The 17,644-nt window shown below is 37.3% G+C and overlaps 1 protein-coding gene across 5 annotated transcripts in view; it reads left to right on the forward strand.

Moving 5' to 3' along the window:
* CDK14 (cyclin dependent kinase 14) overlaps positions 1-17,644 on the forward strand; it is a 318,720-nt gene that overhangs the window by 149,258 nt on the left and 151,818 nt on the right. For all 5 annotated transcript variants that reach the window (XR_002434949.1, XM_021386034.1, XM_021386037.1 and 2 more), the window contains one exon: positions 6,836-6,959. Coding sequence is in view for 4 of the 5 variants with exons in the window: in XM_021386034.1 (XP_021241709.1) it covers positions 6,836-6,959 (124 nt within the window). In the remaining variant the exon portion in view is untranslated. The remainder of the gene's footprint in view (positions 1-6,835; positions 6,960-17,644) is intronic.

Below are 17,644 nucleotides of genomic sequence, written 5' to 3' on the forward strand. Positions count from 1 at the left end.
GTCTTCTGTAAACATAAATATTTATAAATAAACTGATTACTGTTGCAGAATAACCTGAAGCACAAAGGGTAGGGAAGCGTTTGGAATATGGAAGGATAGATTAGGTAACTTATATCCAAACTACATAAGGCTTATTGAGTTGGAGATGCAGTTGCTGAAACTTTGGCAGTAGCAGAGCATTATGTACTGGCTCTTGCTAGGCAGAAGCTCTATTTGAGATTTGTAATACATAAAAACATATGTTTGTTAGTAAAGCACAGTATCTGAAGAGAATGATTTTTTTTTCTGGGTTTTGGTTGTGGCCTCCCTGTAGTGCTTCTGTTTTCTTTCCATCATGTGATTGTGTTGTGGTCTTCTTTGGGGGGAGTGTGTGTTGAAGCACATGGCCTGTCCTGCATCTCTATGGGACAAATGTGGGACTAAGTGATGTTGGAGAAGATGTGACATGTGAGTGCCTTTGTGTATCTAGTGGTATCTGACCAAAAGGCTGATTGCCACAGACTTAGATACACAGGAACTGGACAAGGAAACGGTGATATTATATCTGGCTACAGTGAAATTCCATATCTTGTTTCCCCTATCTCATTGACTCGCTGGAATTTGGGGAAAACACTCTTCTACTCTGCAATGAGTATCTATCATGGTGGTCCTTTTAATTTTAACGGTCATTACTGGAAGCAAATCAAACTAATGTGATGCTTTTGAAATCTCTCCTGCACACTGAAATTAGTGATGTTGCTGATGTAGAGCTGAATAAAAAATGTATTCCAACAGATATGCTAAGTAGGAAGCAAGGCTGCTTAATGTGGTTGAGAAGTTGCTATTTTTCATTCCTCATTCACTGAACAAGCAGGTGTACAGCAGACAGAATAATGTTATGCTAAATTAAGGTTGTCTTTTACACATAGCATTGAGAATTGATTATTTAAATTAGACTTTTTAGTTATCAGACGTTAAATATGGCATCAGCATTTCACTCGACTTTATGTCAGTCTTGTCACTTGAAGTAATGATTTGATAATATGCACAACTGTGAACAGTAAACACAATCTTTATCAGTGTGTTAAAATTCATGCTAGAAGAATGTCATTTTTACATTTACTGTAGTGAGAAATATGTGCAACCCCTACATCAAAGTGAATGTGTGCATGTGTAATGTATTGTCTATATGTGCAATGTATGATCCACATGGTTCACATATGGCAAAAAAAAAAAAAAATATTATAGGGCTGAAGAAAACATTTTCCTGTGCATCTAAAATTGGTGAGGTACCAAGTGCGACCCCGGCCTAGTTCAGCATGGGAGTGAATTTATGAAAGGGAGAATAGGGGATTTGATTGGAATTTAATTTTTTTTTTTTTTTTTACTTTTGTCATTCAGAAGTAAGAATTTGGAATCATCTTCCACTTATTGAACATTAGTAGATGACTGTAACTGATCATAAGGGAGCGTCTTTATACTCAGTTAATTAAGCACACCTTCCTCATTGCAAATGGCTGTAGTTGTACCCAGAGGGGAGAAAAAAATGATTAAAGGAACATCAAAGAGAATAGAAGTTAGCCAATTAACACTTTCCAGACTCCTTCCCATTCAGTTCTGCAGCCAGTAAGTGGAAAAATCTGTATTTTTTTGGATCTTTTTTAAGATAAATTATATGATCTGCATTCCCAGAGGCTGTATTGTTTCTACCTGTCTTTGTGGAATCGTCTTTGGAGGACTTTTGTGTAAGGAAGGCAAGAATGAATTAGATGCCTTTAAAAATGATTTTTAGACAGAAGTATTTTAAAATTCTTTTTGAGAGAATTCAGTTTGAGGAAGGTCAGAGAGGAGTATCTTTTGTTATATAAAGCTTATTATGATCATGAAAGTCATGCTGATTCAAATAGCTAATGATTTTTTTATTCAGATAAGATCATTTATTCCACAAATTCATCTCAAGTCAACACTTTATTCCTGAAATTTCTTCGTCTGACTGTTTAAGTAAGATAGTCTACGAAGCTTTGACCTAAAAAGTTAGGTATTACCCCAGGACATTCTTAGAAGTGGAAAGCTGTGTTTTATCTTGTGAGTATTATCCTGGTCAGGAGGCGATAAAAGAATAGCAAAACCAGCAGTGGTTAAAGATTGTGCTTGTTCAGCTTTTGACACATTAGTTGAAGTCACACAGAGATATCTTTCATTGCTTCAGTGTTAATACATATTACTAGATAGGTTTTTCATATGCTAATGGCTTAAGACAACTAGATCTAATATTCCCAAACCATGTAGTAAACCTAAGCCTAGCTGAGTACGGTGTTTGGCTGAGTTCATTTCTAAGGCTGTGTGATTGTACAGCTTTGGAGAAGTATTATGGTTGCAAGCATGAGGTGTCCTGAGTTGGGTTACTTTTACTAGCATTTTTAGCTTTGATGGCTTATTAAGAGTGAATATAATATTGATTGATGCCGAATGCACACAAGAGAATTCAAATGATTATGTGATACCCAGCTGGTGTGCATTAATACATTCAGCAAGCAGGAGCATTTGTGTTATCAGTGATGATAAAGCTTGTGCAGTATTGTGTATTATTTTTTGAACGTAACTATGCTAATACAGTAATATGGGCTTGCTAAAGGACTGGCACGTTAATCTAGTCTTGCTTCAGCTTTCTTCTGACCCACTGATGTGAACTCAAAGTCCAGCTTAGTTCAGCTCCGTTTGCCTTCTCTTGCTACAAAGATTTCTGTGCATCTTGTATAGTCTAAAAGGTTTCATGTAGCTTTCTACTTTTGTATCTATGGCCAGGTTCTTTATTTTTGCAATAAAACATGGAGTAAGGGAGCTCAAATGCTCCCTTCATTCAGAAATCACCCTATACCATCAGTAAAAGACAATTCCTCTCTTTAAAAAATCCCCTGCGGGTCTGTTGGGCAGCGTCTTTATTGTCATTGGGATCCTCGATGCCTCAGCAGACAATGTGGAAATTATACATTTTCTGGAGGATCTGTTTGGCAATGCTGTAAATTATTTCCTGCTTTTCACTCACTTCAGCATGTTTTGCCAGAAACTCTCTTTACCATCCCTGGGAATGGAAAGCAATTATGTGGCTCATCTGGGCAAGTTCTACACAGATCATCTGTACGTGGCCATCCTCCTTTATCATTATTCTAGTCAGAGCTGTCTGAGACTAAGTCAGAAAGTGTTAACCATCAGTCCTACCCTAAAGATATGTTTTGGATGGCCTGTGTTAGTGTTTAGTTTATATGCTCATTTGGATGAGAAGAGCTCGAGATCCTACATGACTTTCAGAAGTCAACAAGATAGGAAAGCATTTTGCTGCGCATGAGCTGTCTTGCAGCTGTACAATGGTCTAGCTTTGTACATTTGCCCAGACTTGCAAAAAACACCATGAAAGTAGGGCTTTTAATCCAGGGAGCTGGCAAGTCTCTTAAAATATTTAATTGGTTTAAACAGGCATTTGTTCAAAAGTTACATGTAGCTCAAGTGGCCACCAGGACATATACCTTTAAACTAGGTTCATTTGTTATTGATGCCAGTATTTTTGTGTCATTGATAACTTTCTCTTGTAAGTTTTAAAGAGTGGTAATAATCTTTTAATATCACAGTCTATAAACTCCAGATTGGCTTTGACTTGCATGCATTTTTCTCACTGTGACAGTGAAAATTCTTCATTAGAATACGTAGCTCGGATTAAAGTGAAAGCTCAGTGTAATTGTTTAGGCTGAAAAAGTATATATTTTTTACAGATATCTTAAATAAGCAAGGCCTGAAACACAAATATATATATATACATTTTTTGTCTGAATGTGAAAACTGTTGTGTCCTAGTGCAAGATTTAATCTTTCCAAAAGCCTTATTTCTATAGACTTATCCTGCTTCTGTTTTCTGTCTCTTCCAGTTTTCATCACAACGACCCTTATCATTTTATGAGTCTCTCATTTTGTCACCAAATCTCCATTGTTAGTAATAAACTGCAAACAGTACACAAGTAATGTCCCAGCTTTTTTATTACAGGTTATTTGAAGGTTATATAGCTTTGTTTACAACAATGGAAATTTTAAAGCTAGTAACATATAAGCTCAAGAGTCACAAATCTCTTCTGTATAATTTCTCCTCTCAGAAAAAGCACGTTGACATGAGTTGATATTGGCCTGACTCTTTTTAGAGTCATCCTTTGGTCTACAGGGCTGTAGTCCTACAGCAGGCTGAGCCTCCAGCAGAGCTGAGAGGAGATGTTGGTTGAGAGACCAGTTCAAAACCCCTGCAGAAGCCCCAGGCTGAGGTTTCAGTGCTATCAGAGATGAGGAAGTTGAGCAAGGAAAATGACAGGTAAAACGATATGACCATGGTCTTTTGGGTATGCTGTTTTCAGGTCAAGTGTATATGTATACAAGAGGTAATGGTACCTCATTTAGCATTAACTTCTGACCTTATGAAGATAACACAGCCTTGAAGGGAAGCAGAGAGGTTTCTGAAAGAGAGCTTTCCTCAAATGCAGTAGAGGGAACTTGCCTGAAAGGTGTTTCCTGGGGCATCAGAGACAATTCTTTCCAATTCATTTGTTCTTGTGGATTGGGTAACAGTTGGAAACAGAGAGTCTTTTCTGCTGTTCTCTCTTTCCAGGCAATCCCAAAGGACACACAGTTTGCAGAATACTGCCAGGAGTTATGCTCATATTTTCACTTAAATCTTCTCACGTTTCATAAAACCAAAGTAAAACAACACTGATGGGGAAAAGAGAAAACAACAAAAACTTGGCAAAGTTTACCCTGTGATGAGTTCAGGGAGATTTTTCCCCTTCTCTCTTATGATCTTCGGCCAAGGAGGAAACAATTCATACAGTGTATGGGACTGAGTTAATTGACTTTTATGAAAGTACTTCATGAGAACAACGTGACCAGAAGTTTGGAATAAACCTATATTCCAATGCTGTCCTCAAGAGCTGTTTAGCTGCAAAATTGCATTTTTTTTTTCTTAGTACAATGTGTCATGTCAAATCACTTGACTCTCTGCATTAAAGCCAAATGAAAGGCCACATTAGTTAGTACACTTGAATTATGAAGATTATGGTGCTGTAAAATAATGTGATGCTTGACATTTCTTTGCATATTTAAAAATAATAGCTGAAGTTTAATACAATTTAGTTAGTTTAGTGAAATGGCTATTTACCTTATCCTTTATTAAAAAAATATATTTGGAAGTCATTTAATAGAATTTCATTTATATTTTAATTTATATTTAATTTATATTTTAAGGCTGTAATGAAAGCCATTTCTGCTTCCTGCCCTTAAGATAGTTTTTGTGTACTGTGAATTCCATTTTAACCACAGTTCTAAAAAGGAATGCACGTGTTAGTTACGACTTTCCTGCTATTCTTTCTTTTATTTCTGTCTTTTGCTGCTAAGTTTCCTCAGCACATTGTTAGACCCAGCTCTGGCAAGAAGGTGATTGATATGGCTCTTTGCGCCCTGGCTAAATAGCTAAATGTACAGTGTATTGTGTCTGCACTTGGAGGAAAAAAAAATGAAATGCAATTAAATTCATTTCAACTTCAGTAACATGACATTTCTGTTTCTTTCATGTCAGCCTTTATTCTCTACTATAATCAGATTTTGTAACCCGTTCTATAATGTCTCCTCACTTCAGCAGTCACTAAATAGGATGCTTGTGTTGCAAGTTAATTAGAGATTCTCATGCGCTCAGGTTGACTTTCCTTGAATCTTTGGTGTGCATTTCACAGGAGAGCACGTTTCACCAGCCAATGAGCTGTGGGTCACAAGGTCCATATCCACTCTTGAATATCACATCTTTTTGGCATTAGACATGCTTGTTCTGTTTCCACTTGGAAACCGTATTTCTTTGACTACGTCAGGCAACAGGAATGATCTGTGTCATTTTTCAATAAATTTCAATACATTTTTCAAACTGCAAAGAAAGCTCCTAGGAAGCAATTCTTCACCCTTTGTATTGACAGAAATCTGCTAGGATAAGATTTACAACCTTATCCATCAGGCGCCACTAGAATGCAGGAGAGTGATGGGAGAGAAGATAAAAAGGGGAGGACAAAAGATCTTCATCATCCAAGTCTTTGTTCACAATTGTAAATTCCAAAAATATACAGAGTTAATACTTAGCTCTAGGGAAACATTTGTAGAGCATAGTGAAGGGTTAAGAAAATCCCTGGGGAATGAGTTCGGTTCTTATCCAAATCTACTTTAAAAACTTTTATAAGTATAATTAAAAAGCCATCTTCATGTTTGTTAAGAATTATTATTTCTTTATGAAAATATACCTAAAAAACTCCCATAAAAACCTTTAAAGGGGGAAATCTCTCCCACATAGTGATTTGCCTGGGTACACAGGCATTATTGTTACACTATTAATTTCTTTGTTTTAGCTTCGGTGTCCCATCCCCCAGCCTTATCTCCCCATTCCTAACCACCCCATACTGTTGTTTCCTATAATTAGAGAAGATACACATCTGTCTTCAGGCTACCACCTAATCTCTAAGGCCATATGGGTAAATGGAATATAATTATAATTTGGTAGGAACTGAGCCTTCTGCACATGGTTATATTGTTCTTGTTCTTTTTAACACAGGCAAGTAGAATCTATAATATAGTAGGGCTTGGAAAATGGGGTTAGTCCTTGCGAAGTACATACCTTTTAGATTGAAATTTCATTGTGTTAAATTTGGGTGGGAATTACACAGTTTGGGAAGAATTCTAACACAATGTTAGCACAATATGCAAGCGTCCTGCATACTGTGAAGAAATCATCTGTGGTTATATGCAAAATATTAACAGAGGTCATTTTTTGTCCCCCTCTTTTTCAGTTATTTTTATTTCAGTTGCTGCGAGGACTGTCTTACATCCACCAGCGTTACATTTTGCACAGGGACCTGAAACCACAGAATCTTCTGATCAGTGACACGGGGGAGTTAAAGCTGGCAGACTTTGGTAGGCAAGCAGTTAATTACAAGTCTCTTATAATGTTGTAGGAATGTCAGACAGATGGTTCCATTGATTTCTCTTCCCCCCACCCTATTCCTTAGACACACGTTCTTTATTGTAGATAATTGCACATTTTTCTCCTGAGCGAAGAAATTGATTATGGTCAACAAAATGCTTGATTAAAAGGGAGCAAGTAAAAAACAAATATATACTCCAGTTCTCACTAGAAAAATAATGCTGGAAGTATTTCAGTTTTTCTTCCTCTGAGACCTCTGAATTAGAATTCTGAACCTTTGAAAAGAGAGATGAAGAAAGAGGGAGCGAGAGTTGAGGAAATACAGGATATATGAAGAACACAAGCGCTTTATGCAAGCAGCTCTAGGGCTGTGGAGATCTGGAAGTAGAATTAACTTTCATAAAATGACGATTGATTGAAAGAGACTGAAGGATACAAGAATATTTATTCTTTCTAAAGATAAAAGGAAACTAAGATCATCTGGACTGCTTTCAATATCCATTCTTAGTCCCTTTTGGGGAAGCCTTATGTGAAGTATAAAGGCATGGGAAATTGTCCACTGAAAGGTTAACCTTTTTGGCTTTTAAAATTTATTTTAAAGTACTTTCTAGTGGCTGCACAGGAGCAGTACTCTTTCTTATGAAAATCATTGTGAGTAGAGATGCGGAATGTGACAGTATAATATTTTAGCGATTTTCAAAACATGTAGGGTCTTCTCTTTTTCCTATAGGTCAACTTTTCATTTACCGATTCCAGCAGAACTTCTGAAGTAAGCTGAAAACGTGACCTATCAGCTTTTTATTTTTATGACTGCTATCCACATCAGGCTTCACATTTCATTCACCAGCAGTAATGAGGAAGCCTTATGTGCTAATTGGCAATTTCACTGTTAATGTAGTCATGTTTTTTGTCTTTTAATTAGTATTACTCCAATTAACAGCTCGGTGTGTATTTGCTGTGCTGGAGAAGGGAGCAGAACTTCAGGTGGACACACTCCATAAGAACTTGATTGGCCTGTAGATTGTGAGGTGATTAAAGAAACAGCATAAAATTAAAAAATATATCTATTTTTAAATATAATTTTCTGTTACTGTTTCTCAAAACTTGGAGGATACCAAGAGCTTCTTAAATGCTTAAAAAAAGTTTTCCCACATCTTTTATTTTACTATAAGATTTCATTTCTTACATTAATGTAACATATGAATCATGAAGTGTTTTTGATTACAGTGAAGTATGAGTTAGTTCTCCATTGAAGGTGTTGTGCTGTTTGAAATGGGTAGTTTTGGTATGTCATTTATATCTGTAATACTCTGTGCATTTATCTGAAATATCCCCAAATATCTCTATATTATAAATTTTTCAAGATGTTATTATGATGATCCTCCAGTTTGGGGGATACTGGGAAATCTGTAGATAATCTTCCATTCTCTTTTGTTATTTTGAGTGCTTCATATGATCATACAATGCTTTGTATTTTTTTCTTTCTTTCTTTTCTTTTTCTTTCCTCCTGAAGCTATATGTCCAATTTGAAGCTTTTTTAAAAAGAGAAGGATAGAGAAATTCCATTCAAGAGGAATCACTATTTTAAAAAAATCCTCCTAGAAAATAATCTTCTATAATGTTAGTCATAACAATAATAAATAATAAAATAATCATATATAAGATACAGATATAGTCAATCCATTGTAATTTTACATTCACTTTTTATTTGTTTCTCTGGTTATAGTCTCTCTTGAGCTTGAAACTCATGTTAGGTTGTTTAGTAAATGTATATTATGATGCTGATCCTCATCTTGGACTGAAAGGCATTGTTATATACTCAATAATATAAAGGTAAAACAGTCCTACCTTAATTAAGTTTGTTGGTTAAATACTGCTCCAGGTGTAACATGATGTTCTCCTCAAGCAACTTGGCTGACAAGATTCATCAGAGTAACCAGTCTTAGGTCTTCACATTTTATTATAATGTTTAGTGAAATCCCTGGAAAACCTATTAAAAATGAAGAGAAAATTAAGAGATTTGAAAAAGTTAGTGGCTTTTGCTGAATTCTACAGTAGCCAGTCCTTTCCTTGAGCAAAGTTCAGTAGCCTCCCTTTTTTGGCTACAGGCAGGGAGCCTGCAGACTTTTCAGCTGCGTTTTTAAGAAAACAAACAAAAAACCTTTCGCCAGCACTTCTAAACAATTTGTCGGAAATGTGAACTGATCAGTGCAATGCCCAGCTCAGACGTACAATTGACTATTCTCTGGGTGTGCTGGCTGTTGTGGCAAGCAAAACAGAAGAAAGGCTGCAATGTTTGTTCTCATTGTCTGCTTTCACCCCATTGTAGTAGGAAATAGAACTCTCTCTTTTTGCCTCAGTGCTGCACTAGGCCAAATGTGCCTTTGGTGAAACCAAAGGCAAGATTTTTTCAGCTTTCTTATGGCAGGAATTAAAGGCTGACAATTGTGTACTCCTATGCAATGAAGAATAGAAATGTAGAAGTAAAACCAGAAAGAAATAACCAGTAGTAGGCATATGAAGGTATAATAATGTGGTGAGGATTTTTTTTTCTGCTTATAGTTTGTCTTGACCTAACAGAAACACCTGTGTAATCTACTCTTATATACTGAGAGGAGATTATATGTCTCTGTTTTTTTCAAGCTGTATTTTCTTTCATGGCTGATGACCTTGTAAAATTGAAATCCAGATGGGTTGAATTTCTCTTCTGAGAACGAAGTTGAAAAATTAGAAGTGATGGGGTTGAAGTCTGAAGGGTTGTGACCTCTCTCACTGGAGGCATGAGAAATGAGAGCACACACGTGTGTGTATACAGACGCGCATGTGCACATTTACTTATTTGAACATTGCACTGCTACAGCCCATCTTCCACCTTCCCAGGATGAAAGACTCCTCTTAAACAAGATGTAAAATAGAGACTTGCCTCTCTTTATGTTTTTCTCCCACAAATGACTAATTCATGATAATGAATTGGAGAGGAAGTTTGTTTAGATAATGCTTTTGATTAATTACACAAGAAGCAGTATGGAAATTAGAGAAATGAGTGTTTTTAAATGCACTCAAGGCAGATGAGAACCTATCACAAAATCAGTTTCTGTCAGAGATAGCATTGACTTTGCCAGCACAATAAATATAAAATCCTAGAGCAAAGACCTTTTTGTCTCTAAGGAGAAGACCTTTATATTTTGGTTTCATAAGTTTACAGAAAACCAGCAGCTTGACTGAAGGTTTTTAATTTGGAGCGAGGCTTATTTAGTCTCCTCAGTGTAGGATATCAAATACTTAAAAGCAGACTGTTGCAGATCATAGTTCTTGAATAAACAAGGTAGAAGAAAGGCTATTCATGCTTGCCAGTGCACTGCGTTGCAGCTCAAGAGGAATCTTTGAGCAACCGTGGGCATGTGTTTTTCTACAGCACAGCTCCCAGACATTGACACTCGGCTGTGTAGGAGTGCCTTTTGTTCGGCTGAGCGGCAGCCTGCTTTGCTGTTCTTGTGCTATAGCTGCCATGAAATGAACATTTATGAAAAGACTCAGCAGCAAAATGAAAAGGGATAACACAACACAGAGACTTTATCAAATTAAAAATTTATGAGGTATAAAAAATGGATTTTCTTGGGAAGATATAATAGGGAAGACTACTACTTGAATAATTGTTGCTCTGAAAAATAGTCCTTGAACTTCCTGCATTCTTTTTTCAATCCAATTAAAATTCCAGAGGAAATTAAAATGTATTAGGGGTTTTTGTTATGAAATGATTCAATAAATGCAAGAATTATTTTTGATTCTGTAGTGTAAATTTGGCTAGTTGTCTATAGGTTTGCTTATTTCCTCCCTGCACATATGTCTGTCTTGGCTAGAAATAAAGTATTGTAAACCTTTAATGAGTAACACCTTAAGCAATTACAAACTTAAATGAATAGAGCCTTGTTCTTGATGCTAGTTACCACACAGACTGGGGCGCACAGCTGTTGCTTTGGCTTTGGTTAGTTATTTCTTCACTTTAACTTTTCTGTACACTGTTTACAGATGTGTTTGTTTGGCCTTTGGATATGTATTCTCTTAGAAAAAATTATCTTTAAGCTTTTGCTTAGGAAAGTCATCAAGCAGCTTTGAAAGCAAAGTGTGTTTCTAGAATAAATGCATTTATGTTAACTCTAAAGTGTCAAGTGGCTGTACAACAGTGGACAGGAGTGTGAGCTCAAAGACTGAACACTAAGAAAATGTATTTTTCAAAAGTTAATTTTGATCAAGTGATTAATAATCTAAGCAAAACAGCTACCTAAGGACACGTGTGATTTGTATTCATATTGAAAAATCATTCAAGAATTCTTTGGTTTATTTGTATATTAAGAATACATTATGGCAGTATCATGTGTTATTTCAGTGATCTCTTCATTTTAAGATTCAAACCTCTGAAAGATATGTACCAAAGACTAGAGGAGCAAATACAGAACAAACCCTGCCAGGCATATTATCTTTGGCTCTGCATGAGGGTGCTTCTGAGTGACACTCATACAGGAGGGTCTGAGGTGTTGAATGGGCTTAGATGGCAGCAGCTCTGCATTCTGTGAGAAGATTAAGGCACCTGGGAGGAAAATGGGTTGAGGTGAAGTAGAAGGCAGGCAACAGACTGCTGAGGAGGCAAAGGTAAGGAGCTGGAGGAAACAAGTAAGAGAAGCAATAAGTGGTTGTGGAACATGTTGGCCCTTTGCTAAGTGGGGCAGCAGACTCATACAGGAACACCGTGCTCAGTGACTTCCTTGTCTTGGTCTTCACTAATAAAATTTCACAGGCCTTTGTTTTTCGAGCCAGAGTTCAGGGAGGAGAGAAGTGGGTGGAAATGAATTGAGTCAGGGATCTTCTCAAAAGTCTTGACCCATGCAAGTACATGTAACCAGACAGGAAGTGTCTGGACGATACTGACAAGGACGACAAATGTTATCATGAGGCTGTTCTCTATCATCTTGGAAAGATTGTGTTAACCAGGCTAGGTCCCTAGTAACTGGGGAAAGGTGAACATTGCCTTCGTTTTCAAAAAGAGCAAAAAAGAAGCTCTGGGGCTGATCAACCACTATCCCTGTAAAAACAGTGGAGCAAGTCCTCCTGCACACAGTACCTCCTATTTAAGCACCATGTACGCTAATCTAAATCAAGATTGGCTAATCAGTTATGTTTGCATCCAGATCATCGTACCTAAGAAACTGCAGCTCAAAGTCTCTAAATAGCTGGTAGCATTCAGTTAGGAGGTGGGAAGTGGATTCCACCATACAGGTAGTACATCCCTGGAAGGATTTTCCTCTCTGTGTCTTACTGTCTGTCCAAAATTTCAAATAACAGCCTAATATTCTGATTCTTCTAGGCACAATGTGGACATTTAATCTGATTGTAGTATGATTTGTCTTACACATTGTTTAGTTAGAATAATTCTGTGCTTTCTGGCTTGAAAACATACAGTCACTATTAGAGGTTATCACATAGAAGATTTGCAGAGCTTTTAGGGGCAGGGATCACTCATGTCACCTACTGATGTATCAAAAAACTCCTCAGGGCATGAGCATTCTCTTGGCTTGCATGTGAGGCAAGCATAACACCTCAGGCTGTGAGAGAAACTGGCCAAATTAGGGCCTTTTTCCTACTTTGTCTGTGAGTTGATCAACCTGCTGCTGGGAGTTGTAGTTCAGGGAACTGCTTGCTGGTGAAACTTCCCTGCAGCCACTTTTCCCATTTGTCTTTTCTGCTAGGCCTGCAATATAGGTGAATTGTGCAAGGTGTGTGGAAGATCTGTTTGGTCTGCATTTTGGTTTGTGCAATTATTTCAAGTGCAAATATCTCGTACATGGTCACATCTTTTAATTGGGGTGCTATTCTTTTTAGCATGCACACTGACTTTCTCACTGTTCCATGGCTCCAAGACAGCATAAGGCCAAGACTGTACAGGCACCTATGCAGGCAGAAGTACAAAGTACTATTTCAAAGTATGAGACAGCAAGTCCAGAAGGTGATGTTAGCTTGAATATAATTTGCAAGGATAAGAAAACTTGCTGACTGATTTATTAATATTATTGTTTTTTTATTATATTTTTAAAAGCTTGAATAGAAGTTGTCCCTTCACTCCCTGTTCTGCCCTGATCTTTCATTATTTCAGCCCTTTAAACAAGCTATGGTAATGTCCTAGAGAGTTCCAGTGTTACAAGGTGAGTGAGAAAGTACATCAGAAACTTGGTGTTTTAATGCTTTAGGACTTATTCCTGCAGTCAGAGGTTTCTCTTTCTTTCTTGTCAGTGGGCTTTGGAGAGATGACTCAAGAATCTTCATGGAAATTTCTTTGCTTTACTCTTCCTGAATAACATGGACCCCAAATCTTTCTGTTTCAGCTTTTTGTTGTCTTTTGGGCTCCCCTTGGATGAGTAAGGAGCTGCAGGAGGTCTGCATTTTCGTAGAAGTGCTTCTTTACTTAAAGTTTTTTGATATAAAACCTTGTGATGTAATAAAGTATCAAATAGGCATGATTAAGTCTTGCATCTTTTTAGAGATATAGTGTAATTAATAATAGATAATAGGAGCAAAGAAGCTTGAGGTTTGTAATAAGAAGAATTATACTCAATGGAGTCGCAATTTTAAGCGGCAGCTGAGTATTAAAGAGCATGTTTCCATGAAGTTCCATACAGATTTTACTGTGGGGAGCATGTTGGAGATCTATCACAAGGAACAAAACTATTGCTGTATAGTTAGTTTACTGTAAAAATGATTAAAGCTATGTTGATAACTTGAAAAAAATAAATTCTTTTCCGCGAAAAGAATCCCCTAAGGAACTTCTTTATAAAGTACCATATACATTCATATGAAAGGTTGGATAGCGTAAAAGGTTGCATGAATAACTGCTATGTTTTTGTGCGTAAATGGTCCACAGAGTATTAATTATTGAAGATTATGGTAAAAGGCATTGTCATTGTGCCTGAAATGCTGACACTTCTGGGCTCAAGGCCTGAAGCAGCAGAGCAGACTGTGTGCATTTGGCCTGGCCTAACCCTGACTGCGCTGTACCAAATCAGTGAAAAAGTACCCTTGTAGCTCCCAGTGCTTTCTGCACCTAGAGGAAGGAAACCAAAAGCTCAGGAGCTAAGCTCATCTCCTCTTGGAGGAAGGATTAAAGTTGTAGGCTACGGCGGTTGTGAGTACGATGTACCCAGAGACTCTTGTCAAGGGTTATTTGCTTCCCTAGGATGACAAGCTGTCCTTCCACCCCAGATCTTATCAACTAACAGCACAACTGAGTGATGGCAGTGGTAAGCCAAAGCCACCCCCTTCCCCTCCCCAAAGCAAGGCCTTCTTGTGCAGCTCTTGTGACCTTCTCATGTTTTCCCCAGAAGAGGCTTGTGGTGAGGAGCAAGAAGAGGTGTGTAGGTGGCAGGAAGTCTCAAGCAGCAGCAGTGCAAAGGGGTAGATTTGGTTTCTGATGTTTGGGATGATTAATTCTTTTGTGCGTTGTTTTGGAGGTGAAGATGAAGGAGAATTTGTAGCCTAGTACTGTTCAGGTGCCTCTTGCTTCTTGTGCATATTTAGTTTGCTATTTCCCATTGTGGACCTCAGTATCATTTGTTTCATTGATCTGATGGCTTTATTGAAGAGTCAGACATATCTAATTTTAAAATTGCCATTGTGAGAGTTGATGCAGGAAGAGTATCTTATGGACGGAAATTGGGTTTGCTAGCCTATGGAGAATTAATAGATTTGACACAGGTTTTCTATCTGGAGTCAGCCACACACTGAATTTTTGTCCATGTCAGTCTCTACTGATTGCTTTTTAACAGTTGAAAATAAAATTACTGGAAAATACCCATCTTTTCTGCTATAGTAGCAAGCAGATTTTATAACTTGAGCTCTTCCTACTGAGAAACACTGTAGAACTATTGGATACTAAGGAATAAAATAATAATTTGTTTTTAAACCAATAAGGAACTGGAGATTGGTTTGAGTCACTAAATGAGTCCCCTGTTAAAAGCATCTCAGATTACTTAAGGTTCAATCCAGTTTCCCATTGTTACATGTAAGAGATATATTGAGCCTTTAAGTAGGAGAAAAGCATCTTAATTATCCATTAAGAGCAATAAAGGAAGTTGGTTATGACACCATTAAAACAACTGTGATGAAAATTCTGTTGGGGTGTTTTGTGCATTGGAAGACTGTGGGCTTTAAATGTCATCTGCAATGCGGCTGGCTCAGTTCTGATTGTGACCTTGCATTATTACCACAGCACTTATTACCACAAGAGAAGCCCATTCATCCACAGGAATTTGTAGATGTATTTAGAATCTGGTCAGTAGAAACAAGAATTTTTTTTCATTGTAAAAAAGCCTTATTTCATTACGTGACCACATTCTCACGTCTACACATCTTGCTGCTTCTCTAGCCTCAAGGCCTACAGCCTTGTAAATGCTATAAGCCTCTGTGTTTAAAGCACCAAACTTTCTTAGAAACTTTGTTTCCTCTCTTTTCTCAACTTAGAAATTAACGGAGAAACACCTTGGCATTCTGTGTTGGCAGACTGGTTTTTGAAATTTGTCACACAATATTTTCAGACACGCTGAGCAGCTGCAGCCGGGCTAACTTTGGTCCAAATGCAGCTTCCTGTGTCTCAGTCCACAGGGATATTGTGGATATTGTGATTGTCTCCTGCCTGAAAAATGGCAAGCTACTTTTGTCAGTGCAGCTATATCTGAATGCCTGCTGTGCTCCTGGTAAAGCTTTTGAATACAGGCATCCTGTTTGGTCTAGTTGTGCGTTTCCCTTTTGGCTTTATTGGTCTGATTATGGCTTTGTTTATTGCTTCCTTATTTAGGAGAATGTATTGTATAATAAAGAGAGAAAACTACACCAAATTTTAAAATCCTTTAAATTTCTTTGATGTGTTAATAATTATGCAGATTTATTTTACACAGGAAATAATCAGCTATGCAGAAATGAAAGGGTAAGTGGAAAATGGTGTGGATTAAGGAAGAAAGAATTTATCATCACTCAGAACAAAAATATTGATATGGAAAGAAAAGATTAATGTGAAAGGAGAACAGCAGTTCATTAAGAGAAATATGCTGTTTAACATGATATGAAATAAAGCTATGATTTAGATAGCATTTTAAAGAAGCGCTGGCTCTGTAATTTATGCCATGGTCTGTTTTGTCCCAGGTGGTTTGAGTCCTTGTGTTACTGCAATAGATTCACATTTTATCTAGGTAATTTTTAATAATTTATGAAGCTTTTTTTTTCATTCTTTCTGAAAGGTACAATGTAGGCTGTATTTATATTTCTTTAGTTGCATGATTCCTACTCAAGTATTGAGAGGAGAATTTTCCTGGCAGCCTTGGTTATTTTTAGCATTTTATTTCTGTGGCCATTTGAAATAAGGGAGAAGGAGATGTTCAGGTGTCATGTCTTTTATCCCTACCCCTAGCTATGAACATACATTCCTACATATGAACGATCCAATGAATGGAACACCTCTCCTACGAGGACAGGCTGAGAGAGCTGGGGCTGTTCAGCCAGGAGAAGAGAAGGCTCTGGGGAGACCTGAGAGCAGCCTTTTGGTATCTAGAGGGGAGCTACAGGAAAGGGGGCAGACTCTTTAGCAGGGTCTGTGGTGATAGAACAAGGGGAAATGGGTTCAAGCTCGAAGAGGGTGGATTTAAGTTGGATATAAGGAAAAAGTCTTTTACAGTGAGGATGGTGAGGCACTGTCAGAGGTGGCCCAGAGAGGCGGTGGATGCCCCGTCCCTGGAGACTTTCAAGGTGAGGCTGGATCAGGACCTGGGCAACCTGATCTAGCTGTGCATGTCCTTGTTCAATGCAGGGGAGTTGGACTAGATGACCTTTAAGGGTCCCTTCCAACTCTGAGGATTCTATGATACTCATATTCTTCTTATTTCATCATTTTAAAGTCACTTCTAAGTCATTTCTTTTTTCATATTCAATCTTGTGGCTACATTTGGTTTTAACAATATTTAATTGCAGTGGTTTTTAAATTACATATTAACTGTAGTGGATAGATTTGATTATAGAAGCAGATACTGACTATGAAGCACTAGAAGAAAATGTCTTTATTATGTTAATACTATCATAATTGATGCTAAGTTCTGAAATTTTCAAGCAAGGTGGAAATTCAGTTCAGCTTTAAACTGTCTACAGACTTTAGGAAAAAAACTCAAAAATGAATAATAATAAAGAGCACTGTCTTACTGAAATGTACTTTACAAACTCAAAATTCTAACTTACCGTTTGGAAAACGACAGTTCTTTGCTCAAGATCATGCTCAGGATTACAGACATGTAGGTTGCAGGATGTGATGCTGAATGGATTGTCAAAATAAGATGTGCTCACCTGTGTGCCTAAAATTTGTTCATACATGCAAACTTGGAATAAGAAATGGTTTAAAGAAAACATGAAATGTTGCAAAATTATTAATAGCATGACAATAGTATTTTGCCCATGGTAAAAAATACTATTAGAGACACTTTGCTTGCAATCCAGAAGCAGTTTCTTTCGAGCACTGCATGGAGAAGCACAGCAATAGCCCTTACATTAACTGAAAGAGTAGAGAAGGGAATGCTTTGGATTCAGTACTAACATTTTCATTGTTCAATACAGGGATTTGCAGTTCCACTGACTTAGTAAGGTTACA

The sequence above is a fragment of the Numida meleagris genome, chromosome 2, assembly GCF_002078875.1.
Source record: "Numida meleagris isolate 19003 breed g44 Domestic line chromosome 2, NumMel1.0, whole genome shotgun sequence".
In the NCBI taxonomy this organism is placed as follows: domain Eukaryota; kingdom Metazoa; phylum Chordata; class Aves; order Galliformes; family Numididae; genus Numida; species Numida meleagris.